This window comes from Pseudorca crassidens, chromosome 19, assembly GCF_039906515.1.
Source record: "Pseudorca crassidens isolate mPseCra1 chromosome 19, mPseCra1.hap1, whole genome shotgun sequence".
NCBI classification, from domain to species: domain Eukaryota; kingdom Metazoa; phylum Chordata; class Mammalia; order Artiodactyla; family Delphinidae; genus Pseudorca; species Pseudorca crassidens.
In genome coordinates, this window is record NC_090314.1 from 55,035,661 (window position 1) to 55,061,413 (window position 25,753).

Here is a 25,753-nt window from a genome sequence, read left to right on the forward strand (position 1 = left end):
AGGATTGCTTTGGCAATTCTGGGTCTCTTATGGTTCCGTATAAATTTTAGGATTATTTGTTCTAGTTCTGTGAAAAATGTCATGGGTAATTTGATAGGGATTGTGTTAAATCTGTATATTGCTTTGGGTAGTATGGCCATTTTAACAATATTAATTCTTCCAATCCATGGGATATCTTTCCATTTCTCTGAATCATCTTTAATTTCTTTTATTAATGTTTCACAGTTCTCAGCATATAAGTCTTTAACTCCCTTGGTCAGGTTTAGCCCTAAGTATTTTATTTTGAGGGGTGTGATTTTAAAAGTTTTTTTTTTTTTTTAACATTCCCTTTCTGATATTTCATTGTTAAAGAAATGCAACCAATTTCTGTATGTTAATCTTGTGTCCTGCTACCTTGCTGAATTCAGTTGTCAGTTCTAGTAGTTTTTGTGTGGAGTCTTTAGGGTTTTCTATGTATAGTATCATGCCATCTGCATATAAGGACAGCTTTACCTCTTCCCTTCCAATTTGAATACCTTTTATTTCTTTTTCTTATCTGATTGCTATGTCTCAAACTTCTAATACTGTTTCAAAGAGAAGTGGTGAGAATGGGCATCCTTGTTCCAGATTTTAGCAGGAAGGCTTTCAGGTTTTCACCATCGAGTATTATATTGGTTGTGGGTTTGTCATAAAAAGCTTTTATTATGTTGAGATATGGTCCCTCTGTACCCATTTTGGTAAAAGTTTTTATCATGAATGGATGTTGAATTTTGTCAAATGCTTCTTCTGCATCTATTGAGATGATCGTGTGGTTTTTGTCTTTTCTTTTGTTGATGTGGTGTATTACATTGATTTTTGCGTATGTTGAGCCATCTTTGTGAACTTGGGATGAATCGTACTTGGTCATGGTGTATGATCTTTTTTATGTATTGTTGTATTCGGTTTGGTAATATTTTGCTGAGATTTTTTGCATCTATACTCATCAAAGATATTGGCCTATAATTTTCTTTTTTGGTGGTATCTTTGTCTGGTATCAGGGTGATGGTGGCTTCATAGAATGCCTTTGGGAGTGTTCCCTCCTCTTCAGTCTTTTGGAAGAGTTTGAGAAGGATTAGTAAAAGTTCCTCTTTAAATGTTTGGTAGAATTCCCATATGAAGCCATCTGGTCCTGGACTTTTGTTTGTAGGGAGTATTTTTGGTTACATATTCTATTTCATTTCTAGTGATTTGTCTGTTCAAATTATCTATTTTTCTTGATTCAGTTTTGGTGGGCTATATGTTTCCAGAAAGTTGTCCATTTCTTCTAGGTTGTCCAATTTGTTGGCCAATAATTGTTCATAATATTCTCTTATGTTTTTTTCCCCCCAATATCGGTTGATGTTTCTCCTCTTGCATTTCTTATTTTGTTTATTTGGGTTCTCTCTCTTTTCTTCTTGGTAAGCCTAGCCACAGGTTTGTCAATTTTGTGTATCCTTTCAAAGAACCAGCTCTTGGTTTTATTGCTTTTTTTTTCTATTTTTTAATCTCTATTTTGTTTCCTCTCTGATATTTATTATTTCCTTCCTTCTGCTGACTTTAAGTTTTGTTAAACGTTTTTAATTTTGATGAGGCCTAATTTATCTTTTTCTTTGGTCACTTATGCTTTTGGTGTCATATATAAGAAACCATTGCTTCATTCAAGGTTATAAAGATCTACTCCTATGCTTTATGCTAAGAGTTTTATAATTTTAGCTCTTACATTTAGGTCTTTGATCCATTTTTTAGTTAATTTTTTAGGTGGTGTGAGATGAGGGTCCAACTTCATTCCTTTGCATGTGTTCCAATACTATTTATTGAAAAGACTCTTCTTTTCCCAATCGAATTGTCTTTGTACCCTTGTCTAAAATCAGTTGCCCATAAATGTATGTGTTTATTTTTGGACTCACCAGTTCTATTCCATTGATCTATCCTTATAGCAGCCACACTCAGTCTTAATTACCATAGCTTTCTAGTAAGTTTTTAAAATAATTTTTTACTGAAGTATAGTTTATTTAAAATGTTTCAGGTGTACAGCAAAGTGATTCAGTTATAGATATTACTATTATATATTACTATTATATATTATAGATATTACTATTACTATATCTATTCTTTTTCAAATTCTTTTCCATTATAGGTTATTACAATATATTATAGTTCCCTGTGCTATAAGTAGGTCCTTGTTATCTGTTTTATATATAGTAATCTGTATCTGTTAATCCCAAATTCCAAACTTATCCCTCCCCCCTTTGGTAACCATAAGTTTTTTTTCTATGTCTGTGAGTCTATTTCTTTTTGTAAATAAGTTCATTTGCATCATTTTTTTAGATTCTACATATACGTGATATCATAATGATATTTGTCTTTGTCTGAGTTACTTCATTTAGTATGATCATCTCTAGGTCCATCCATGTTGCTGTAAATGGCGTTACTTCATTCTTTTTTTATGGCTGAGTAATATTTCCTTGTATATATACCATATTCACCTGTCAATGGACATTTAGGTTGCTTCCATGTCTTGGCTGTTGTAAGTAGTGCTGCTATGAACTGTAGTAAGTTTTGAAATTGAGAAGTTTTGAAATTGGGAAAGTTTGCTGTTTTTTCAAGATTGTCTTGGCTTTTTTTGGTCCCTCAGATTTCCCTAAGAAATTGAGGATCAGCTTTTCCATTTCTGCAGAAACACAGCTGGAATTTTGACAAGTATTGTGTTGAATCTGTAGATCAATTTGAGGAGAATTGCCATCTTAACAATATTAAGTCTTCCATTCCATGAACATGGGATGTCTTTCCATTTATTTGTCTTTAATTTCTTTTAATGATGTTTTGTAGTTTTCAGTGTATAAATCTTGCCCTTCTTTTAAAATTTTATTCCTAAATATTTTATTCTTTTTGATGTTACTGTAAATGGAAATTGTTTTCTGAATTTCATTATCAGGTTGCAATGAGTATTATACTAAGGTAAGTCATGCTATGCATGATGCATGTTGTAATGTCCATGTACCTCTAAAAAACAAAAGATGTATAGTAACCAAGATAATGGGGAGGGGATGAAACAAATCTAGAAGAAGGCAAGAAAGGAAAAGAAAGGGAATCTAGAAAAGGCAACACAGATAATAAGCACTTAATAAGACAATAGTTTTAAACCCCAATATGTTAGTAATTTCGTGAAATGAAAATGACCTAAATGTTCAAAGGCAAAGTTTGTTTAATCCAAGAGCCTTTCCACTGTGGTGGGTAATTGACGGTTGTTCATTTGCTGCACCACCACCCGTCACTCAGGTCCTGAGAAGGTTCTAGAAGTCCCAGTTCCCAGGAGACTTGCAGAAGTTCCATGGCAGTTGGTGCCCGTCAAGGGAAGGGAGCCATTTCCTTTACTGGTCTGGGAAAGAGCTGCCCATTGTTTGGCTCTGCTCGCTACCTGAGAAGCCATTTGCTGTCAGCTGTGAGTGGCCATGAATTGTGTGAGGGGTGCTTGGAGGCAAAGCTGAGGAGGCTCCAGAGGACAGAGGGAGAACCCAGGCCCTGGTGGACAGAGTAGACCCACTACCCACCCCGGAAGGTGCTCTGTTCTCTGCTCGGGGCCGGTCAGGATTTTGGGCACCCCTTTAAATATTATGCCCACAGGGAATGCCTCATTTGTCCTGGCCCTTTGGAGCTTCAAGGGTGTCCCCGCAACTCTCCAGTTAACCCTGCCCCTATGGGAGAGCCACAAGGGATTGTCCCAGAGGGATGTGAGCAGCTTCTGTGGGGTCCATGGGCACATGATGGGGACTGGGGGGTGGGAGAGGCTGAAGGGCTGGACAAAAGTTGGGGTATACTGTGGCTGGGGTTAGGACAGGGGGAGTGTGATGAACCCCACACCTGCACATTGGGTCCACCCCCTCCTGTCTGAGTTTAGCCTATATCCTGGGGGTGTGATGTCACCTTCCTGGGATCTTTCAACCTGACCCTTTTGTTGCCTCATTTCACCTTTCCCCACCCCCTCACCTTCAGACTGTCTTGCTATGATCCTTTCCTTTTCTCCTTTTCCCCAGAGCCCATCTCAACCTTTCCCAGCCTATTAACTTCCTGGTCACAGTTAACACAAGCACACACCACTGCCGTGTGGCCCTGCTCCACAGTGATACCCACAGCGAGGCAGAGGGCAGCCGTCCAGCCAGAGCAGACAGACACAGCCCCCTGGTCCTCCCTCACCAGCAGCCCACCTACAGCTCAAAACAATGATGACCCTTTCCTTTCTCGATTGGTTAGAACAGGGATTTCAGATGGTTCCAGTGACAGGCGGGAAATGGAGATTCCCCAGGAGACTGTGCTGTATCCGTGTCTCTGTTCATTTAACAGGTGTAAGTGAACGTCAAGATGACGATTACACCAGACATCAGGTTAGAGTATTTGGAGAGTGTCGCTTCCATCTTCCTAAAGTTCAAGCCGGACAAGTGGACTAAAATGGTCGGAGCAGAAGAGAACATGGGTTTGTTCACCGAGTTCTTTGAGAAACCGGACGTCCTAGTTCTGGTGCTGACACTCAGCCCCGCCGGCATGATCATACCCTGCCTGGGCTTCCCGGCCTCCCTCAAGTCCAAAGGGATGTACTTCATCAAGAAGAAACCTGGGAACATCAGCAATGACAACTACAAGGACCGCCTGGTCTATGGGGACATAAGCCCCACTCCCGTGGACCAGCTGATCGCCATCGTGGAGGAGGTGGGTGCATCTAGGCCTTGCTGGGGCGGGGCACAGGGCTCAGGAGAAGCAACACGTGTTTCTCATACTGTGAGTGAGTGGCCTTGAGCGCCGCCGCTCAGGGAGCAGGCCCAGGGGCCAGCAGCATCTGCATCGCCTAGAAGCCGGTCAGGTATTCGAGAGCTCAGGCCCGGCTGCCCTGACCGCTGAGACAGACCGGCTCTCTAACGTGGCCTCCAGCCGATGCTGTGCATGTGAGGGCTGAGTGGCCCTGGCCACCGCCTGTCCTCTCTCGAAATCATTAGAACCTCCATACTGCACCGGGGACATCCCTGCCTGTAGCCTCAGAAGGCATGGGCCATTTGAGATCCAGTAGATGGGTTTCCTAGTTCTGAGACTTCAAGCAAAGGAAGGGACCAAGCAGGTGCTGCCCTACGTATCTCTCCACTGTTGGCAGGCATGGCAGGTGCAGCTCCCTCTGGAGAGTCAGACCAGCCAGACTTCCAGTGACTTAGCTTTCCTAGTCATCATTCTCCTCATCTGTGAGATGCGGCCGTGCGTCCCTGCCTTGCGCAGGCTCAGGCCACAGGGGCCGCTCAGCCGGGACCCAGGCCAGCCTCCTCTCACATCCACCGAGGCAGCTGGCCTGGCCCAAAGCTGGAGCACACGGGTGTTTGTCGTTCTCTGCTCGGGCTGCCCTGACAAAGCGCCACAATCTGGAGGCTGCAAGTCCCAGATCAAGAGGGGAGCTGGGCCGGTTCCTTCTGAGGCCTCTCTCCTTGGCGTGTGGATGGCCGACTTGACACGGCCTTGGGTCTTCACGTGGCCTTCCCTCTGTGCGTGTCTGTGTCCTCATCTCTGCTGAGGACAATGGTCTTATTGGGTTAGGGCCCCCCTTAATTACCCCTTGAAAGGCCCTCTCTCCAAATACAGTCACATCTGGAGGTGCTGGGGCTCCCGTGTGTGAACTGGGGGCGGGGGCACAATTCAGCCTATAGCAGCACTCTGAGGCAGCGCGAAATGTTTGCTTTCGGCCAGGAGTGTGTGCTCTTGGGGTCTCCCTTCATGGAGATGGCACAGGGGCTGGGCTGTCGTCACTGGCTTCAGCACCTCGACTGGCCCCACCTCCTTCTGCAACGGGAGAAGGGCTCAGATCCCCCCGGGACCCGGGCACTGAGGACCCTGCTTCTCCTTTCAGGTCCTCTATTCCCTGTTAAACCAAAGCGAAAACGTGAGCGGATGGCCCCGCGTGGTCTCAGAGGACATTGTGAAGCAAGTCCACAAGCTGAAGAACGAGATGTGTGTGATGGGCGGCAAGATCAAGGGGAAGCCGCTGCTGCCCATCCCGGAGCACCTGGGCAGTCTGGATGGTACCCTTGAGTCCATGGAGAGGTAGGGACCCGGCCGGGGAGCTGTCTGGAAGGAGGGGCATCTGGTCCCCGACCACTAAGGATAAACTGTCTCACCGAAAACTGGTTTCGGAGCTGATGAAACCGAGGAGGGCAGGATGGTGCCTTTAGGTGCTGAGTCTGAGATCGAAGGCACAAGGACAGAACAGGACAAGACACTGGAGCCCCTGAGACTCCAGCTCTGGCAACTGCTGGACACCTGTGCTTCAGCCCCTCCTCCGTCAGACACAAGGACTAGGCCAAGGATGTCACATTGTCACATGGGAAAGGGGATACCCAGCTTTAGGACGTGGGTACGGAGGGACAGTGAGGGGCATGGAAGGGATTTTCAGCAGGTGGAGGCTGGGCTTCTAACTCGAGGCTGTGGCATCCCAGCGGCCCACAGACGCACGAGGACTCCGAGGTGTCGCCTTGCACCCGCCTGAGCGCCATTTGCAACCGCCTGGTGTGTGCGGCGCTTGAAGCAAGTTGCAGTGACAGTGTGTTCCCTTACTCCCATCAGAGGGCGACCGCTCCTGCAGGGCTTATCACATGGCAGGTCCTCTAGACCCCCAGCACACGCCCCGTGGTGACCCCAGTCAGAATTGCTGGAGGAGCCCTCGTGAGCGTGGATATTACTCCAGAGCTGGCCCTCCTCACCCTCTTTCTTGGGGGCACTGGCATCCCTGGCAACACCCAGTGTTGGTGCAGGGTCTCTCCTGGCTGACAGCCTCTCCCCCCGACTCTGCCCGGCAGGATCCCCTCCTCCCTGGACAACTCGCTGCTGCACGCCATCGAGACCATCATCATCGACTGGTCCCGCCAGATCCGGGATGTGCTAAGCAAAGACTCGGCCCAGGCCCTGCTGGACGGGCTGCACCCCCTGCCCCGAGTCGAGTTTGAGTTCTGGGACACCCGGCTGATGAACCTCAAGTGCATCCACGAGCAGGTAACGCCTGTTCTGCCCCTGGCGACCAGGCACCCACTGGAGTCCTGAGCACCCAGCCTCCCCAGGGGGACCCCTGAGGGGACCCGGGTAACCCGTGTAGATCCCTCAGCACCGGCAATGGGGTCAGGCAGCCTTCGTCTAGAATCTGTTGAAAGGCTAATTTTCTTCTTTCCTTCTCAGCTCAACAGGCCCAAAGTGAACAAAATCGTCGAGATCCTGGAAAAAGCCAAAAGCTGCTACTGGCCAGCCCTGCAAAATGTGTATACGAATGTCACTGAGGGTGAGCGGTGGCCCTATGAGGACCTTCCCCCTCCAAGAAGAAGGTGTCAGCCCCTCCTGGGAGGGGCTGGGCAGGCCCCTTGCTGACCCTGGGGTGGAGGCGCCTTCCGCCTCCCCCATCAGCTTCCTTGGGCCCCGCCTTTTGAGGAAGACCCGTTCTTGAGGCAGTGGGTGTCCATAAACACACAGAGCTGCCCGTCACCATTTCTGACCGTCGGGAGTGGGGTCCGGCTTCCGCTCCCCAGTGGATGAGCCCCTGTTCCTGTTTCGGGCAGGCCTGAAGGAAGCCAACGATATAGTTCTGTATCTGAAGCCTCTGCGGATCTTGTTGGAGGAGATGGAACAGGCTGACTTCACGATGGTATGTTAGCAAGACAAAGGTCATCTGGCAGGGGCTGGGCTTGTGTCTTGGGGGAGCAGGGGCTGCGGGCTTCCTGGCTGTGGTCGGGCTCGAGGACCTGGCGAGTGCCTCTTCCTTCCCCTTGGGGGTCCCCTCCTGGAGCCGTGGGGAGGGGCGTGCTGAGGTGCTGCGACAAAGCGCCCGCCCGGCCCGTCTCTCCCCAGCTCCCAACCTTCATCACCAAGGTGCTGTATACCATCTGCTTCATCTGGGCCACGTCCGAGCACTACAACACGCCCTCCAGGGTCATCGTCATCCTGCAGGAGTTCTGCAACCAGCTCATCGAGATGGTAGCCCCCCGGCCCTGGCCACCTTCCCTGCCTCCTGATTGGCGCCCCCCCATCCCTCCCCGTGTTCCTCAGCAGTTTAAAAACAGGCAGAGATGCTGGTGCAGGGATTTACAGGCTCTGGGCTAAGGCTGGGCCCTCTGGGTGGCCACCCAGTGTTCTCCCAAGGCCTGGGCAGTGCCGGCCCAATCTGCCCCACGCCGGGAGTGGGGAGGAAAGAAAGTGGGGCGGCCCACTGAGTCCCGGCACCCCAAGACTCGGCCGGGGGCCTTGTGGGGTTTATGTGCTCTGACACCAAGCCTCCTCCTGTCTCCCTCAACACCGATTCCCTTTCCTTCTTCCATTTCACGAGCACAGATTACACAACCTCCAAGGTGTGAGTTGCAGCCTTGCGCCCCTGGGCTGCCTGCGTGTGTTAGAATCATGCTCGCAGCCCTGTCTGCAGGCCCAGAGGGACCTAGTGGCCCAGGATCCCGCAGCCGTAGCAGGACTGCGTTTCTGGACCCCTAGAGGGTCCCTAGTCATCTACCATCAAAATCTGGTTGTGCTGTGGCCTTAGCCCGGGGTGAGGGTCCCGGTGAGAGAAACGGTTCGGGCGCCGCGCCTGTAAGTGCCCTGCAGTCAGCAGACGGGCTGGGACAGCGGATGTGTCAGAAGAAGTGGCCCAGGGGCCCGGGGTGGGTCATTCTAACCAGTGGAACAGCTGTGTCACCCCTCCGGCTGGTCCGAGCTTGGGGACACCTTCCCTTCTGCCCAGACTCGGACCTACCTGCGTCCTGACGACGTGCTGAAAAGCCTGCAGGGTGAAACTGAGGACGTGCTGAGCAGCGTCTCTCTGTCCCTGAGCGTCCTGAAGGAGCTGTACCGAGCCTACGAGTTCTGCTGCACGAACATGAAGCTTTTCTTCAAGGTACGGCCTGGTTGTAGAGAGCGAACCGGGGGAAAAGGGTCGGGGTGATGTTGGCCCCGGCGTCGGACCCCATGGACATGTCGGAGGCAAACGCAGCCTTTTTTCTCTCTCTCTCTCCCCTAGAAAGACAAGAAGCCAGCGCCTTGGGAATTCCCTTCTTCTCTTGCCTTTTCCAGGATAAATTCCTTTTTCCAGCGCGTCCAGACCATCGAGGTAAAGGTGGAATTTTCCGCGTCATGGGGAAACGGAGTCCCTGGGCCACCTCGGCCAGGCCCGGAGCTATTAGCCCAGAGCAAAGCGACCCATTGTGCTTGCTTTTCCCCTTTCTCTTGCTTTCTGTCTATGAGCAGGTTAATGACAAGGTCAGTGACCCTGGTCAGGAAGCCTGCAGGCCAAGGGAGAGAGTTAGTGGGACTAAGTTAGCCCAAGGGAAGACTTAAGAAGGACCCTATTTGGATACTTGGGATGACACATGGCAAATTAAAATTTTTTAAAAGTTTCAAAATGGTTTCCTCTGGGGAGAAGAGGTGAGGGATGCAGGCATGGGTAGGGTGAGAAAGTTTTCCTTTTTGTTTTGTAATCTTTACGGTCTTTTTTTTTTTTTTTTTAACTTTGTGCACATTACATCCTTTAAAAAAAAAAAAAAGCGGGGAACCATTCATTCATTGATTTTATGATGGATGCCGTCAACAGTGGCTCCAGGAAGGCGTGTCTAGTTCTCATCCGCACCCTCTGGGAGGCAGAGCAGGAAGCCCCCCTTAAGACTCCCAGATTCCCATCCTGGAGTGTTTCTTCATGCCTGAAGGCTCGAGCCCAAGGGAAGGTCCCAGCCAAGTTTCTGGCCAAGTAGCCACTGGTTCCTACATTATAGATTGTGAGTCAGGGTGATGCTTCTAGGAAAAGGGGGGCTTCTGGGGGTGGGGGAAATGGCCATGCCAGCCACCCCCTGCCTGAGTTCTGTGCCACCCATGCCGCCCTCCTTGGGTGTAAGGGCCCCAGAGCTCAGGGCATGAGGATGCTGTTACTTTGCGTTAGGTTTGCTTGGATTATAGCTCGATACATCTTGGACATCTGCGGGGGGGAAGTGGCATGAACCTTGGCACTGGCTTAGGGGAGGGACACGAGTACCCTACAAGCATCTTCCGTCTAAGCAGCAACAGGCACTGGGTCAGGCACCTGGGGACTGCTTGTCATCCTCAAGAAGCCTTTGGGGTCTCGATCAGGGAATAAGAGCTACACACAGAAGCATTAGGTAACGTGATAGGACTGAATGGAGTTAAATGCCAAAAGGAAGAGCACAGATAGCAATTGGGGATTCTGGAAAAGAAGGCACCACCGTGGGCTAAAATAGGTGGGACGGCTTCCAGGAGAAGGCGAGGTGAGACCCACACCTCGGAGGGAGTGAGGGAGTGGGATTTACACGCAAACATCCATCAGGCACCCTGTGCGTGAGGCCATCAGGAACCACCGCGTGCCCTTCCAGCTGCTTCACCCCACAGCTGAGGGGGTGGGGCCCCGGTGAAGTGTGGTTTATTTAGAGGCACGTTTCGCCCAGTGTTGGGTCAGGACAAGAGCCCGACCTTCACCTCTTCCTCCTCCATAATCACAGCTTGGAGATGGCTCATGGGACCCTCCCTTCCATCTCCTCTCTGCTACAGCAACCCTTCCTTCCATCTCCTCTCTGCTACAGCAACGGCTTTACAGAACATTAACACCAACACACAGAGGGCCCCTCCAGACTGCTGTGTGGCCCCGGGGCTCCTCCCTGCCGGGGTCAGAGCTGGATGAGTGACTGAACCGTTGGCGTAGTTAGGAAGATGAACTGACGAGGGTGCTGGGGTTTTCTCCACCAGGATCTTTATAAAACAGCCATCGAGTTTCTGAAGCTGGAGAAGATGGAGCTCGGGGGCGTGAGGGGCAGCATACGCGGAAGCCAGGTGACTCAGATCTCTGATGAGGTCTTTGAGCTGGTGAAGGTTTTTGCCGACTGCAAATACGACCCCTTGGATCCCGGAGATTCGGTAAGTCGGGGGCCTTGGCAGGATCGATGGCAAATGCCCCGAGAGTGGGAAGGCACACGGAGGGAGCACGTGTGGCAGAGAAAAAAATGGTGCAGAAGATCTGCCCCGGGACTTCCCTGGTGGTCCAGTGGCTAGGACTCTGTGCTGCCAACACAGGGGGCGAGGGTTCGATCCCTGGTCGGAGAACTAAGATCCCACATGCCACACGGCAAGGCCGAAAGATAAACACCAAAAAAACTCTGCCTGTGGAGCAGCCTCCAAGACGGCGAGCTTGCTCAGCCCAGATGTAACCTGAATCCTGCCGGGGGTGGGGGGTGTCCGTGGGCATTAGAGTGAGCCCACCCCCCTGCTTTGCATGCTGGTTACGGTTACAAGGTTGGTGTTTTAATTCGCTTTCAGAGCTTTGATGACGATTACGCTGATTTTGAGACCAAAATTCAGGATCTGGATAGGAGGCTGGCCACGATCTTTTGCCAGGGGTTTGACGACTGCTGTTCTATTGAGTCCTGTGCAAAGGTACGGGTGGGCGGGGACTCTGCATTGACTGAGAGTTCGTCACAGCAGCACCGCGATGCCGAGAACGGTGGTAGAGATGGTCTAATCATGCAGCCTCATTCACAGGTGAAGAGCTAGGCCCAGAAAAGGCCAGGGACCTTCCTCGGGGCCTTAGAGCAAGTCAGCAGTCATCACCTTGAGTAGCACTGCCGCATCTTAGAGTAAGAGAGGAAAGTGAACACGAGGTGGTTATTTACTGAGTCCTGTTGTGCTCCATTGATCCTTATATGATTCAGTTCCCCCACTACTTATAAGGAACAGAAGTTAGAGAGAGGCAAAATTGCTATAAAAATAAAACACATCCACATTTTGAGCCACTGAGCCACACTGCCACTTTCTTCAACATTTGAGACTCCAGAAATAAGCACAGTGTCCTTACGGGGGGCCGTCTCTAGGTGGTGGGGTGATGGCTGTCTTCTGTGTACTTTTCTACAGTTTCCGAGTTGTGTGCATGAAGTGTGTCGTACTTTTACAGTTAGAAAAAAGCAATGATGTTATAAAAACATTTTAAAAATAGATTGCAGAAAAGCACTAAAACCCCTAGAGAATGTCAACTTGAAAGAGAAACGCAAATGTCCAATACAGACATAGGTTGTTTAGCCTCTCAAATAATCAGGAAAGTGCAAGTTAAAACAGCAAGGTGCCTTTGTTATGGGTCAAGCTGGCGTAGTTAGGAAGATGAACTGATGAGGCAGGGAGTTGTGAGGAGCTAGACACTCGTCCCCACTGCTGGTTGGCGCGCCCCTCCCCGAGGATCCCTCAACAGCAGGCACGTTAGGGGGCGTGGAGATGGGCCCCTGGACCTGCTCGGTCCAAGCTCACGAGGCAGCCAACATTCAGTACCAACACACCAGTGCCAGTTCACCAACTTGCAGGCAGAACACTCAACACGAAGCACATCCTGTCTCTGCCCACAGACCTCTTTCCCTAGGGCACGCTCACCCTGCTATTCCCAGGATGGTTTTGAAACAAAGTCCAGCATTTCAGAGACCCCCCACTTCTGTCCCAGGCAAACCAGTACCCTCACCAAGCAGTCAGGAGGGGCTCAGTAAGCGTGGATGAGAACAGAGTCTGTGTGGTAATCAAATGTTTCGCAGCATCAGCCTGTGTTACCTTTCCACTGCTGCCATAACAGATTACCGCAAGGGAAGCCAGCTAACTTAAATAGTAAACTCAGAAGGACAGAATGAACAGAGTAAATTTGCAGACCCCTTACTCAGAAGTTAAGCAGACATGGTGATTATCGGACTTTCCAGTGTTTTGCGTACATCACCGTCTCATCAAATAATTCCGAACTCGGCCATTTACACCCATTCGTCAGAGTCACGAACAGATGCCTTGGGCTGCAGGGACCACTGGTGGGTTTCTCCCGGCTCACGTGGGACTTTTGAGATGTAGTTCACGTAGCGTACCGTCCACCTGTTTAAGGTGTACAGTTAAATGGCTTTTAGTGCATTTAGAGTTGTACGGCCATCCACAATCACTTTTAGAACATTTTCATCACCCCCAGTCATTCCCCATTTCTCCCCGACCTCCCCGATCTTAGACAATCACTAATCTACTCTGTCTCTCTAGACTTGCCTATTCCCACGTGACACTTCTCTAAAACCTTGCATTAGTCACGATATTTAAAAATTGAGAGAGTGCACGTAAAAATCCAGGTTTTCACTCTCTCTTGGAAAAACAGATCTGGCCACACGGGACACACAGTCCCTCATGGTAACAAGCGGCTGCAGGGGAGGAGCTGTTCCTCGCGATAGACAGCAGTTTGCCTGGAGTTTGCCCCACTCCTCACCACTCCTTACTGTCCTAGCCCAGCATGCGTCACGCCTTTATGTGACCTGCCTTGCCCCTATGACAGAGAGGGGGGATCTCTGCAGGATGTAGTGTGTGTAGCTACAACTCATCTGGACAACAGGTGTTGAGTATTTAAGGGGGCAATATAGGTATATGCTTGGGCACCTTTTTATTTCTCTGTCTAGTGTTATGCATGTTTATCATCCATGACTCTCTACAGGTCAGAACTCTCTCTTCCCCTCACTTTGCAAGCCTCTGGGTTGCTGCCAGTAATGCAATGCCTGGGGGAGATGACCGATAATTAGCACATTACCTCGTTTAGTTCTCACAAAACCCCAGCTCTTTGCTAAATTCGTTGCCCACATTGTCTATCCCATTTTACCAGCTCCGACAGGTCAAGAAAGCTGCTCAAGGTCACAGGGCTAGCCAGCAAGTAGGGAAACCAGGGCTTCAAGCCAGCTCCAAGGGCCACTGCTGGCAGGATCCCTGTTCTAGACCGCTCATCTGGATGGGCTCCCGTGGCCGGGATGGCAGTCGGGTTGACCTGGGTGGCATAGGGCAGTGGCCGATCTTCCGGAGGATGCCGGGGCTGGGGTTGAGTTGGGGACCCAGGAAGCCCGCCACCCCTGAGCACAAAGATCTCTCTCATGCCAATGCCAGGCTGTCCTTTGCCTTTTAGGTTCTTTCAAAAAATGCAAATGCTTGGGGATTTGAAGCTCTGCAAATGTAATGATCAATTAAGTCTTGGATGGAGTTGGTGCTCCAGGCAAACTATCAGTGAATGCAAATTAGGACAGTGCCCCCATGCTGTTCCCTTCCATGGAGCACCCTTCCCCTGGAGCTGCCTCAGGCGCCTCCTTGGAGAGGCCTCCCTCACTTCGTCCTCCAGGCAGGAGCCCTCCCCTCCGTGCTCCCCTCGCTGCCATCGCCAGCACTGACCTGCTCGGTTTTTCTTCTTCGTGCTTGCCCGCCCCGACCCGCCCCGCGCCACCCCGGCATCTGTGGTGTGTGGATCTCTATGAGTTTGTCGTCTTCCGAACTAGAATATAAACTCCCTGAGGGCAGGCGCTCGGTTTGGGTTGACTCAGAACCGAGCCTAGCACACAGCAGGTGCTTTGGAGCTTTCCCGGTGGAGGGAACTGGCCCCAGCCGAGGGATTGGAGCTGTTACCACTGCTCACTCCTGGGGAAGACCTTAGGCGGAACCGAGAGGCTCTTACCCCCAGGGCTACCCAAGTGCAAAGAGTCCCAGGTAGGGTTTGCAGCCAGTGCTTTAATGTGGAAACACCAGGTCCTCCCCTGTGGTGGGGTCTCCGAGAATTAAGACGATGCTGGAGCTGACGGACCGGGGTGCCAGGCGGTTAGTCCCTCTCGCCTCCTGTGCGGATGGAACCAGGAGAAGAAGCACCCCCAGACCTTCTGCTGGCTGGGTGCCACATTGCACTGTCTTCCAGTGATGGGGAAGGAGGTGGGTTGATGTATCCAAACCTAGACGCCTATTTCCTTCGCGATCGAGAGACCGTAGGACCCCCCTCGGAGGGGAGGAGCTGGTCCAGGAGGAACTCCGTTTGGCACCTGAGGGACTGAAGTCCATCCCCAGGTGCTCAAACTGGCAAACGCCCGTGTTCTACCCCCGGGCGTTCCCCACTCCTGTTGTGGCCTAAATCGGCTTCTGCACTCCACAAGGTGAAGTCCGCTTCTAACATGTAACTTTATGTCTGTGCTGAACTAGAAAGAAAATAAGGCAGAAAACTCTTGTGAACCATCCCCGTCTCTGTCTGCTCACCTTTCTCTCTGCACCGAAGAACATTTCCTCCCCCCTTGACAACCCTGTGCTCTAATCAGGACAGGCCCTTGGGGTCCCCTCCCTGCTGTCCCTTTGATCCCCTGCGTGTTCCCAAGCTGTCTGGATGCTCTTGCGCACTGTCAGTAATTCACACGCAGCCGGGAAAGTTCTAGAGCAATTTTCCACATGAACTCCTCCTGGCAGAAAATGAAATTAACCTCCTTCCTAGAAGCCAGAGGCCAAAAAACATGTAAGCATGAAATAAAAGGAATAGGAGTGGGAGGAAAAAAGCCAAGAGGGTCAGCAACCAACAAGAGGAACAGGTTCTTCCCAACTGTTACATGTCAGTTTCCAGAGAAATGACGCCGGTGACCTAATATGTCCGGAGCCTCTCCGCAGGTATCGGTGCTTAGCAACTCGGAGTTGCGGGGTCTTCCCGGGAGTCCCTGGCTGTCCCGTCTGGCTTTCGGGTACCTGAAAATCTTTCCTCCTTTCTCTGCAGCTATTATTCCACTGTTTCCCCAAAAGGCCATTTTTAGGGACAGTGGTCTTAGTTTTCATACCAAAAAGTAGGACAAATCTGAGACTTGGGTCCAGCCCTTCCAGGCACCAAGGGCTGCAGCCCATATCCCAGAGAAAACGGGGCCGTGTGGTCTGAGCCCTGATGAATCCCCGTCTGTCTCCAGGAGTGCTCTGCCGCGGGCACCCCCAGGCTCAGGCACCCCTCCCCTGGTGACCTCAGGCTGGCTCGGAGCTGCCCTAACATGTCACGTGTCACTGTCCGACCCCACGGCCTCTCTCTCCAGGCTGCAGTAAGGGCCCCTCCCTCACCACTCAGGCTCAGCCCCGGCCTGAGGCCTCCCTGGACACCCACCGCTGTGAGAGGATCTTTTAAGAAACTCTCCTCTGTGGCCCAATTTGAGCCATCCTCCTATTCCAGGCAAGACTCTAACTGAAACACCCAGGTAATTCTACCTTATTCTCTTCTACTAAGCCTTTCTTTAGTTTTAGTTTTTTTTTTTTACAATTGCCAGTGTGTAGCATCCGCAGACCACAGGGTGATGAGCTCGTTACTTGCAAGGTGCTAGGGCATGTTTATGGTTACCACCCTCAGATATGTGAGGTGATGTCCCCCACTGGAGTAATCAGGTCAGGGCTCTCGGGCTGACAGGCCATGGAAATGACACATTGAAGGGGACCCGGACTGTCCCAGCTCCTGGGGGAATCAGGCAGCCCACGCTTGAACCCCTGGTGTCACGGCCTGGGAAGGTGCCAAGCTCTCCCTGTAATTTCCTCAAACCCCCAGGAGCTGAGCTCTCCCGGTCAGTGCTTCCTGCTCTCAACACCTATGCACGATGTCTGGGCCCTGTCCCCACTGCCATCTCCACCTGGTCAGCCCAAGGCTAAACACAGGCCCCTTTGTTGGTGGGTGGAACTGTGTCCTCCAGAGAGGATAAAGCCTGGACCCCCGGGACCTGTGCATTATTGGAAATAGGGTCTGTGCAGATGTAACTGAGACGTAAATTGAGGTCCTACCACAGCGGTGTGCACCTTAATCCAGTGTGTCTGGGGTCTGTGCCAGAAGAAGGGAAGAGACACACACAGGGAAGATAGCCCCATGACCAAGGAGGTAGAGGATGGAGTGACGGGTCTACAAGCCGAGGGTTGCCGCCCACCCCCAGGGACCCAGGGGCTGAGACAGACTCTCCTCTGGAGCCTTCAGGGTAGCGCAGCCCTGTCCACCTTGATTGTGGACTTGTTGCCTCCAGGCTGTGAGAGAATAAATTCTGTTGTTGAAGGCTGCCCAGTTCACGGTGCTGTCGTGGCAGCCCCAGGACGCTCCTGCAGACCCTTCCCCACACCCAGCACTTGGCGACTTTAGTGGTTTGGGGACCCCACGTGGTTAAGATTGGCCTCCCTCTCACCTAGTTTGTTCCTCTTTTCCCCGGAGCATTTTTCAGAGCAAAACAAACTTCCCCATGGTGGCTTTTCTTTCCTGGGTGGGTCCTTGAGAATCAGAGCTCTTCCTAAAAGGAATAATTCTCATGACTAAGACATTTCTCCAAAGTGAGAGAGTAGCATTGACATATATACGCTACCAAGTGTAAAATAGATAGCTAGTGGGAAGCAGACGCATAGCACAGGGAGATCAGCTCAGTGCTTTGTGACCGCCTGGAGGTGTGGGATAGGGAGGGTGGGAGGGAAGCTCAAGAGGGAGGAGATACGGGGATATATGTATATGTATAGCTGATGCACTTTGTTATAAAGCAGAAACTAACACATTGTAAAGCAATTCTACTCCAATAAGGATGTTAAAAAAATACAGGAAAAAAAAAAGACATTTCTCCATCCAGTTATAGCGTAAGCCCTGGTTATATAAGTGCAGTATTGTGGTTACTTTTTCTTTTTTTTTTCAATTTTTGAAATGGTATTTCTTACATGTTTAAATCTTCTTTGCCCAAACCCTGATTTCTCCTGGGCCCAGAATAAATTTTTCCAGACCTTGGACCTAGTTTGTACTGTTGGTTTATAAGCTAAGTATGTAGGGACCCAGCGTACATCAACATGGAAATCATTGAGGCGCCTGGTTAGCCAGTTGCCACACAGAGAAAAGCTTCTTTGTCTGGAAGGCGTGTATCTTCCTGATCCTGAAGCGTGGCTGCACACGGCGTCCCAGACACGCAGCTGGGGGTGACGCGGGGATGGGGCAGGTGGCGGGCCCCGGCGAAGGCGCATCTCTCATTTCTCCCCAGCTCCTACACATGTGTGGCAGCCTCTTGGAACGGCCTCTGATTCTCCCCGAGGTGGTGCCCAGGTACTCGGTCATGCTGGAGCTGTTTGACGCTGAGCTGGACAACACCAAGACCCTGTATGACGCCCAGATTGCGGCCTCGGCAGACGGGAACATCCCCCCTATCCATAAAAACATGCCCCCGGTGGCCGGGCAGCTCAAGTGGAGCCTGGAGCTGCAGGAGAGGCTGGAGGCACCCATGAGGGACCTCAAGCACATCGAGCACCCGTGAGTGATGGCCCCGGGCGGCCAGCGCTCCTCCACAGCTGTGGAGTTTGCGGTGGGTTGTGGGGACGTCTGTCCCAGCTCTGAGGCAGGCCCATGCTTACCGTCGCCCAAGGCTTTCCTTCCCAGGGCACGGTCCCAGGAGAGACCCTGACTGCGCCTCCCCCTCCTCTGGGTGCCTTCCCAGCGAGCATGTCGGGAAGGTGACCTTGGTGGTCACCCTCGTGGAAATGAACAAAGACACCCAAATGAGAACAAGCAAAGGCTGCTTCCTCGGTGCTGGCCAGAGCCGGGAGCCGGCCACTGTCACTTGTTTTTGGCAGAGCCTGGAAAGCAGGGGGAGGAGTGGAAGAACCCACAGCAGAACAGAGAAGGCCCCAGGTCTCCCGGACTGGAGGCCATCAGCATGGGGACTGGAGGAGGGCGTCCTGTGTGTTTGGTCAGGAGGCATGTCTGGCTCTCTGGTTGGTCCTAAGTTGGAAGGGAGGACAGAAATTAAGGAAGGTGGCAGTTATGAATCAAGTCCTGGCCATTCAGGGCCAATATTACAAGGATTATCATTTGACTTTCTGGGCTGGTTGCCGCCTGTGAAGGGCGTCATCCACGTGTATGTTCAGTGTCTCAGCCTGGAAGAAACAGAGAGCTGGCTGCCTGCTGCATCACCCCAAGGTCTGGCAGGCACGGTTGGGGTGTTAGCGAGGCCCTGAGGGAGACGGCACCTGACCCTCCTTCTAACTCTGATTCCAGGGTCATGTCCAGTGTGGAGGCCAAGCTGATCTACCAGAAATACGATGAGATGGTGGAACTGCTGAGACGCTACCGTGAGAGGATCTACCAGCAGTGGGCGGTGGGGGTAGACCAGGACTGCCACTTCAACCTGGGGCAGCCCCTGATCCAGCGGGACCCCGTCACCAGACTCATCCGCGTCAACTTCAGCAAAGCGGTGGGTGTCGTCTGGCCACAGCATCGGGAGGGCAGCTGGGCCAGAGGCTGTCCCAGGGACCTAGGGTTCCCCACGGGGCAAGCCCACGTGAGGCTGACCCCCCTCCTACCAACAGCATGGACTTGTGGGGTTGATGTTTATGTCATATCCAGCTAAAGCTTTATTATTCAAGTGTTGCTTAAAGTATGCCCAGGATATATTTAAGATATGAGACAGTCGTAGCCTCCTTGAAAATAGCTGGAATGAGTACGCTATTTTAAAGCTGGGCCGCCTTTCATGGGATCCCAAGGGGAACTATCAATTTGAGAATTTAAAAGAAAAGAAAAAAAAGGTCTTTTCAGGATCTGAATAAGTGGACCCCCTGGTCAAGTCGGGAAGGCTGGAGGGAATCCACACCGTCCAGGGCTAAACCCCAGGTAGTTAACTAGGTACGCGGGCAGAAGCTGGGGCAGCCTGAATCTCTACAAGCACCTGCCTTTCAAGAACGCATCTGCCCTGCTCTGAGGTCAGCGGTGATACCAGGAAGGCAGGGAACCCAGATGGGACTTTTCCTCTGAAACCTTCTTTCACCCAAATTCATTCTTTCATTCAACAAATAGTTACTGAACACCTACTTTGTGTATGTGTTTGGGATGAATTAGTGAACCAACAAAGATCTCTGTCCTTCTGGAGCTGCCTCCTACAGGGAGAGGGGGAGAGAGAGAGACAGAGAGAGGGGAGAGAGTGGTGGGGCCCCAGTGGAAGGGCCAGGAGAAGAGGGGGTGGGGACGATGAACCAGCATAACGTATAACACATGAGAACGTGATTGGTCGGTACCTCAAAGAATGGGAAAGGCAGGTAAGCGGGGAATGGACAGAGCCGGAGGAAGGGGGCAGGTTGCGGCTTTGGACTTGAGCAGAGACTTGCAGGAGGTGAGGGCGTTGGCCAGCAAAGATGGGAGGAAAGCCTTCGAGGAGAGCAAACAGCTAAAGCAAAGGCCAGGAGGTATGCGTGTGCCTGGTGTGTTGTGGGAGCAGCGAGGAGACGGGGGGGCCGGGGTGGAGTGATCAGGGGAGGTGCAGGGAAAGGGGGTGAGGAGACGATGGGGCACAGAGAGCCTCTCGGGCCCTGAAAGGGACTTGGGTCTTTGTTCCGGGCAAGATGGCAGCCGTTGCAGGGTTTCGAGCAGAGGAGGGCCCCGATCTGAGATGCTGTGTGTGAGTGGGCTTGGGGGGAGGGCAAGGCCAGAAGCACAGAGACCACTTAGGAGTGTTTTGCTGGAATCCAGGTGAGGGATGATGAGAGGGTGGTGGCCTGGACCAGAGCAGCAGCAGTGAAGGTGCGCAGAGGTTAGATTAGATTTTGATCACAGGGCCGATGAGATCCTAGACAGGTTGGAAATCACGTGTGCGGGAAGAGAGGGGTCAGCCCCAGCCTTCTGGGGCTGGGCAACTGGAAGGGGGAATGGCCATCAGATGAGACAGCGGGTGGAGGCGGCCGGTGGGCAAGACTGCTCTGTTTCAGTCACGTTGAGTTTGACATGTCAACTGGACATCCACGTGGAGACGCTGAATAGGCAGGTAGATGCAGGAGTCTCAAGTCAGGAGAGAGTCCCGAGCTGGGGACGTGAGCACAGGAATCACTCACACGTAGATGGTTCTTAATGCTGTGACACTGGGTGAGGTCACCAACGTGAGAGCAGATCGAGAAGGGACCCCATCCGCGGTTCTCCAACACTTAAATCTCAGGAGCATCAGAGAGACTGGTAATGGGGACCAGGAGAGCCTGGTGTCCTGGACGCAAAGGGGACCATGTGCCCAGGAGGGGGAGGGACCAGCTGCTGAGAGGCCACGTGAGACGGGGCCTGTGAAATGACCCATGTATTCAGCAACGTGAAGGTTACTGGGGCCTCTCCAAGAACGGTGTTGGCCGAGCAGTGAGGGCAGAAGCTCTGTCGGAAGGGATGCCCTGCTGTTGGTCTCCTGGGCTGTAACCAGGGGGTGGAGAGGGACAAGGGAAGGTCAGACCCTAGGGAGGAGCCTTTCTTTAGACACCTGGCAGGTTAGTTACAATGATGGTGTCCACCATGCTGGTGATGCCAGCACTTCTAGACATCAGGAACAGTCAATAGGGTGAAGGCACCGTGATCCTACCAGTGGAGCCCATCCCCAATCAGACCTCCCCCCAGCTTTGGGGGCTGTCGAAGCATCCCAGGGACAGACCCTCACTCGTGCTGCTACGTACCATGCCACTGAGGCCACCCCCTCACCTCTTGTGTTCTCTTCATTCACCTTAGCTGGTGGCAGTGCTGAGAGAGGTCAAGTACCTGAACTTCCAGCAACAAAAAGAGATTCCCAGCAGCGCCGAGAACCTGTTCTCACAGTACGAAACCTTCTGGAAGTTTGTGGGCAACTTGGAACTCATTGCCCGCTGGTACAATGAGGTGAGCTGGTGTTGCTTTGTTTTGTTTGCCACGATGGGGGTTTTGTTTAGAACAAACACAGGTGTACGATCCCCACCCAGAGTAGAACTGAGAATGTTTTCCTATTTGAAGGTGGTTGGAGCCACCCTCTGGGGAGAATCCACGTTCTCACCTTTTCCACCTTACAGAGTTGCCCGCATTCCTTGGCTTGAGGCCACGTCACGCCACCTTCGGATCACAGCACCTTTGCTTTTGTTGTCATGTTCCCTTCCTTAGTTCTTCTTGAATCCCTCTTATAAGGACCTCGCGATCGCATTGGGCCCGCCCGATGTCGAGGTCCTTAACTGAATCGCGTCTGCAAATTCTCTTTTGCCAAGTGCAAGGTGACATAGTCACAGGTCCTGTAGATTACGACGTGACGTCTTTGGGGGCCATTATTCAGCCTACCGCAGACACCTCATCCAAAAGGGGCCAATGAAATTCCCTCTCCTTGAACCCTGGGAACTTGGAATTGGGTCCCAGCATCATTCACACCGGAGTCTCAGGGGGAGCAGAGAAACCAGAATGAGCGAAACACGGGCCGCAGAGGGAAGGGAGCAGGCGGGTGGAGCAGACAGGCGGAGAGGCCCCACGAGACAGAGGGGACCCCGGGCGTGGGCTTTGTGGGCCCAGTCCCCGGGGCTCCACCAGCGCACCTCCACGTGACCTGAGCCAGCTTTAGTGGGCTTATATTTCTTGCAGCCAGCTTGCCCCCGACTGGAGCCACTGGGTGGAACCTGGAATATTTCTGTTTCTGGGTTTTGCATCTCGATCTGTTGGAGAGATGCTTACACGCTCCCAAATCCCTGATGTGACAGCCCCTTTCCTAGAGCCCCGAAGAGCGTGCCTCGGTCGCCTTCCCTGGCCTGTCTTGTAGGGGCCTTGAACTTAATGCTCGGTTCCAACCAGAATGTGGAGAGGGAGGTTCCTGTTCTGCCCCTCCCCTGCCGGCTTGTTAAGTGCCCTCTGAGTCGGTAGTAACTGCAGCACAGCTCTGCCGTGCACCTCCTCCCTACGGTGGCCAGATTTGACCAAGCCCAGGAATTCCCTGCCAAAAAAGAGAATGTTGGAACATCAAAAGATTCAGAGCAAGGCCTTTGGGACACTGAGGAAGCCTCCCGACCTTGCTAGAAGTGACCGCCTCCTACCTGAATGTGAACTGAAGCACGCCAGGTCATGCCATCACGTGGATTCGCCAAAAAGTATCACTCCCCCACTGCTCACCCCGACACGCCCACCACAGAACCAACCATAGACCCGTTCCTTACTCTATTCCACAAATTAGAGCATGGGGGTGACGTCACCTGAAATGTGTTCAGGATAAACTGGAGTAAGCTGCTTTTCACTAATTTCATTTTTGAAGATAAAATCTTAATTGACTCACTTATTGGTGCTGCGAACTGTGACAGCCCAGGGCCCGCCTGAAGTGCGTTTCCTTGAATTAGCTTTCTCCAGAAGCAGCTCTCTTCAGGTTCAAAGAACGCCGTGTTCATCCGTTCCCTGGAACGCGTCCCGGACGCGGTGTTTAGGAAGAATGGAAGCCTTAGAGATACAGTCATGTGGAAAAATGTTTGTGGGTTACTTTCAGTGCAAGAGCTTTTTTTTTTTTTTTTTTTTTTTTTTTTTTTTTACAACGACGCAATCAGAAACAGACAAAAAAAATCCAACAAACGTTATTTAGAATGAAACAAAAAAATTGATCTTCCACTTCTGAATTTCCAAACAAAACCCAGCCAGTCCCATGCGGGGAAGCATGTTAGCTTCCGCTGTGAACGACATTGTTCTGCTAATAGAAACATCAGACAAGGATGGGGAGCCAGGCAGTGAGACCCAGAGCTCAGCGCCTGTGGTGACCATCATTACTGATGCCGGCTCCCCTCTCTGGGGTGCTCCTGGCCCCTTAGATGCGCTTCTTTTTTTTTTTTTTTTTTTTGCGGTACGTGGGCCTCTCGCCGTTGTGGCCTCTCCCGTTGCGGTGCACAGGCTCCAGACGCACAGGCTCAGCGGCCATGCCTCACAGGCCCAGCCGCTCCGCGGCATGTGGGATCTTCCCAGACCTGGGCACGAACCTGTGTCCCCTGCATCGATAGGTGGACACTCAACCACTGTGCCACCAGGGAAGCCCCGCGCTTCTTATTCTTAACGTACTTTCTGTTGCCGAGAGAGACCCCAGGCCCCCAGACTGCTAATATCTATTAATGTTTGAGCTAGGTGAGTGTTGGAGTGGGACTTTAAGGGATCTGCTGGGGGGTCTGGGAAAAATGCCCTAAAGGTGTGGATTTATTATATAGGCTGCTGGAAAATAATAAACAGGGCATATTAAATGGATCTCAGCGCTGTGAGCTGTGTTTACTCTGGGCAATCACAAAGGCATAATAACATTTAGCTCTTGTCTGGGCTATTCGTGTAATTGTTTAATATCCAAACTCTGATAAATGGAATCAAGATTTCACATTGACTCACTTTTCATTCCGTCAGTGCTTTCTTCTGCTCCTGTCTGGTTTCCACTGGTAATAGCTGTTAACCTTTATTTCTCTGCCATACCGTACCTTTTCTAAGAGTTAATTGTCTGAAAAGGGGGACATGGGTGGGGAGGGGGCACCATTTAAAGTACCAAATATATGTCAAGGATTATTGTGAGTGGAGCTGGGAAAACTGGACGGCTACGTGTAAAAGAATGAAATTAGAACACTCCCTAATACCATACACAGAAATAAACTCAAAATGGATTAAGAGACCTAAATGTAAGGCCAGACACTATAAAACTCTTAGAGGAAAACATAGGCAGAACACTCCATGACTTAAATCACAGCAAGATCCTTTTTGACCCACCTCCTAGAGAAATGGAAATAAAAACAAAAATAAACAAATGGGACCTAATGAAAGTTAAAAGCTTTTGCACAGCAAAGGAAACCATGAACAAGATGAAAAGACAACCCTCAGAATGGGAGAAAATATTTGCAAACAAAGCAACTGACAAAGGATTAATCTCCAAAATATATAAACAGCTCATGCAGCTCAATATTAAAAAAGCAAACGACCCAATCCAAAAATGGGCAGAAGACCTAAATAGACATTTCTCCAAAGAAGACATACAGATTGCCAACAAACACATGAAAGGATGCTCAACATCACTAATCATTAGAGAAATGCAAATCAAAACTACAGTGAGGTATCACCTCACACCGGTCAGAATGGCCATCATCAAGAGATCTACAAACAATAAATGCTGGAGAGGGTGGAGAAAAGGGAACACTCTTGCACTGTTGGTGGAAATGTAAATTGATACAGCCACTATGGAGAACAGTATGGAGGTACCTTAAAAAACTGAAAATAGAACTACCATACAACCCAGCAGTCCCACTGCTGGGCATATACCCTGAGAAAACCATAATTCAAAAAGAGTCATGTACCAGAATGTTCACTGAAGCTCTGTTTACAATAGCCAGGACATGGAAGCAACCTAAGTGTCCATCGACAGATGAATGGATAAAGAAGATGTGGCACATATATACAATGGAATATTACTCAGCCATAAAAAGGAATGAAACTGAGTTATTTGTAGTGAGGTGGATGGACCTAGAGACTGTCATACAGAGTGAAGTAAGTCAGAAAGAGAAAGACAAATACCATATGCTAATATGTAGAACCTAAAAAAATAAATGGTTCTGAAGAACCTAGGGGCAGGACAGGAATAAAGACGCAGATGTAGAGAATGGACTTGAGGACACGGGGAGGGGGAAGGGTAAGCTGGGACAAAGTGAGAGAGTGGCATGGACATATACACACTACCAAACATAAAACAGATAGCTAGTGGGAAGCAGCCATATAGCACAGGGAGATCAGCTCGGTGCTTTGTGACCACCTAGAGGGGTGGGATAGGGAGGGTGGGTGGGAGACGCAAGAGGGAAGAGATGTGGGGATATATGTATATGTATAGCTGATTCACTTTGTTATACAGCAGAAACTAACACACCATTGTAAAACAGTTATACTCCAATAAAGATGTTAAAAAAAAAAAAGAATTATTGTGAAAGGCAAATAGCATCTAATGTACAGTTTGAATTCTATGTACATCCCTCACTTTAGAGAGTAGACCTGTCCTTGAAAACTTACATGTAAATCAAAATGTTGCCGGATAGGACAGTATTCCAAAGCACAACTGGTGCTTGTTATTTAAAGGAATAATTAATAAAAACTGTATACACACTCTGTCTTTTTTTTTTTCTGTTCTGTGAATCGAGGTTTTCGAGTGTTACATGAATTTCTTAGCTCAGGGTAGACCCGTATCGAGCCTGTATG

At 50.8% G+C, this 25,753-nt stretch overlaps 1 protein-coding gene across 1 annotated transcript in view; it reads left to right on the forward strand.

The window, feature by feature from the left end:
• The first annotated feature begins 4,356 nt into the window (after nucleotides 1-4,356).
• Nucleotides 4,357-25,753, forward strand: part of DNAH17 (dynein axonemal heavy chain 17) — a 110,443-nt gene continuing 89,046 nt past the window's right edge. Inside the window, exons 1-13 of the mRNA XM_067715435.1 lie at nucleotides 4,357-4,701; nucleotides 5,879-6,072; nucleotides 6,825-7,017; nucleotides 7,198-7,297; nucleotides 7,572-7,657; nucleotides 7,861-7,986; nucleotides 8,741-8,893; nucleotides 9,017-9,106; nucleotides 10,747-10,914; nucleotides 11,314-11,430; nucleotides 17,805-18,070; nucleotides 18,815-19,010; nucleotides 21,287-21,433. Of these exons, the coding sequence (XP_067571536.1) occupies nucleotides 4,357-4,701; nucleotides 5,879-6,072; nucleotides 6,825-7,017; nucleotides 7,198-7,297; nucleotides 7,572-7,657; nucleotides 7,861-7,986; nucleotides 8,741-8,893; nucleotides 9,017-9,106; nucleotides 10,747-10,914; nucleotides 11,314-11,430; nucleotides 17,805-18,070; nucleotides 18,815-19,010; nucleotides 21,287-21,433 (2,181 nt within the window). The remainder of the gene's footprint in view (nucleotides 4,702-5,878; nucleotides 6,073-6,824; nucleotides 7,018-7,197; nucleotides 7,298-7,571; nucleotides 7,658-7,860; nucleotides 7,987-8,740; nucleotides 8,894-9,016; nucleotides 9,107-10,746; nucleotides 10,915-11,313; nucleotides 11,431-17,804; nucleotides 18,071-18,814; nucleotides 19,011-21,286; nucleotides 21,434-25,753) is intronic.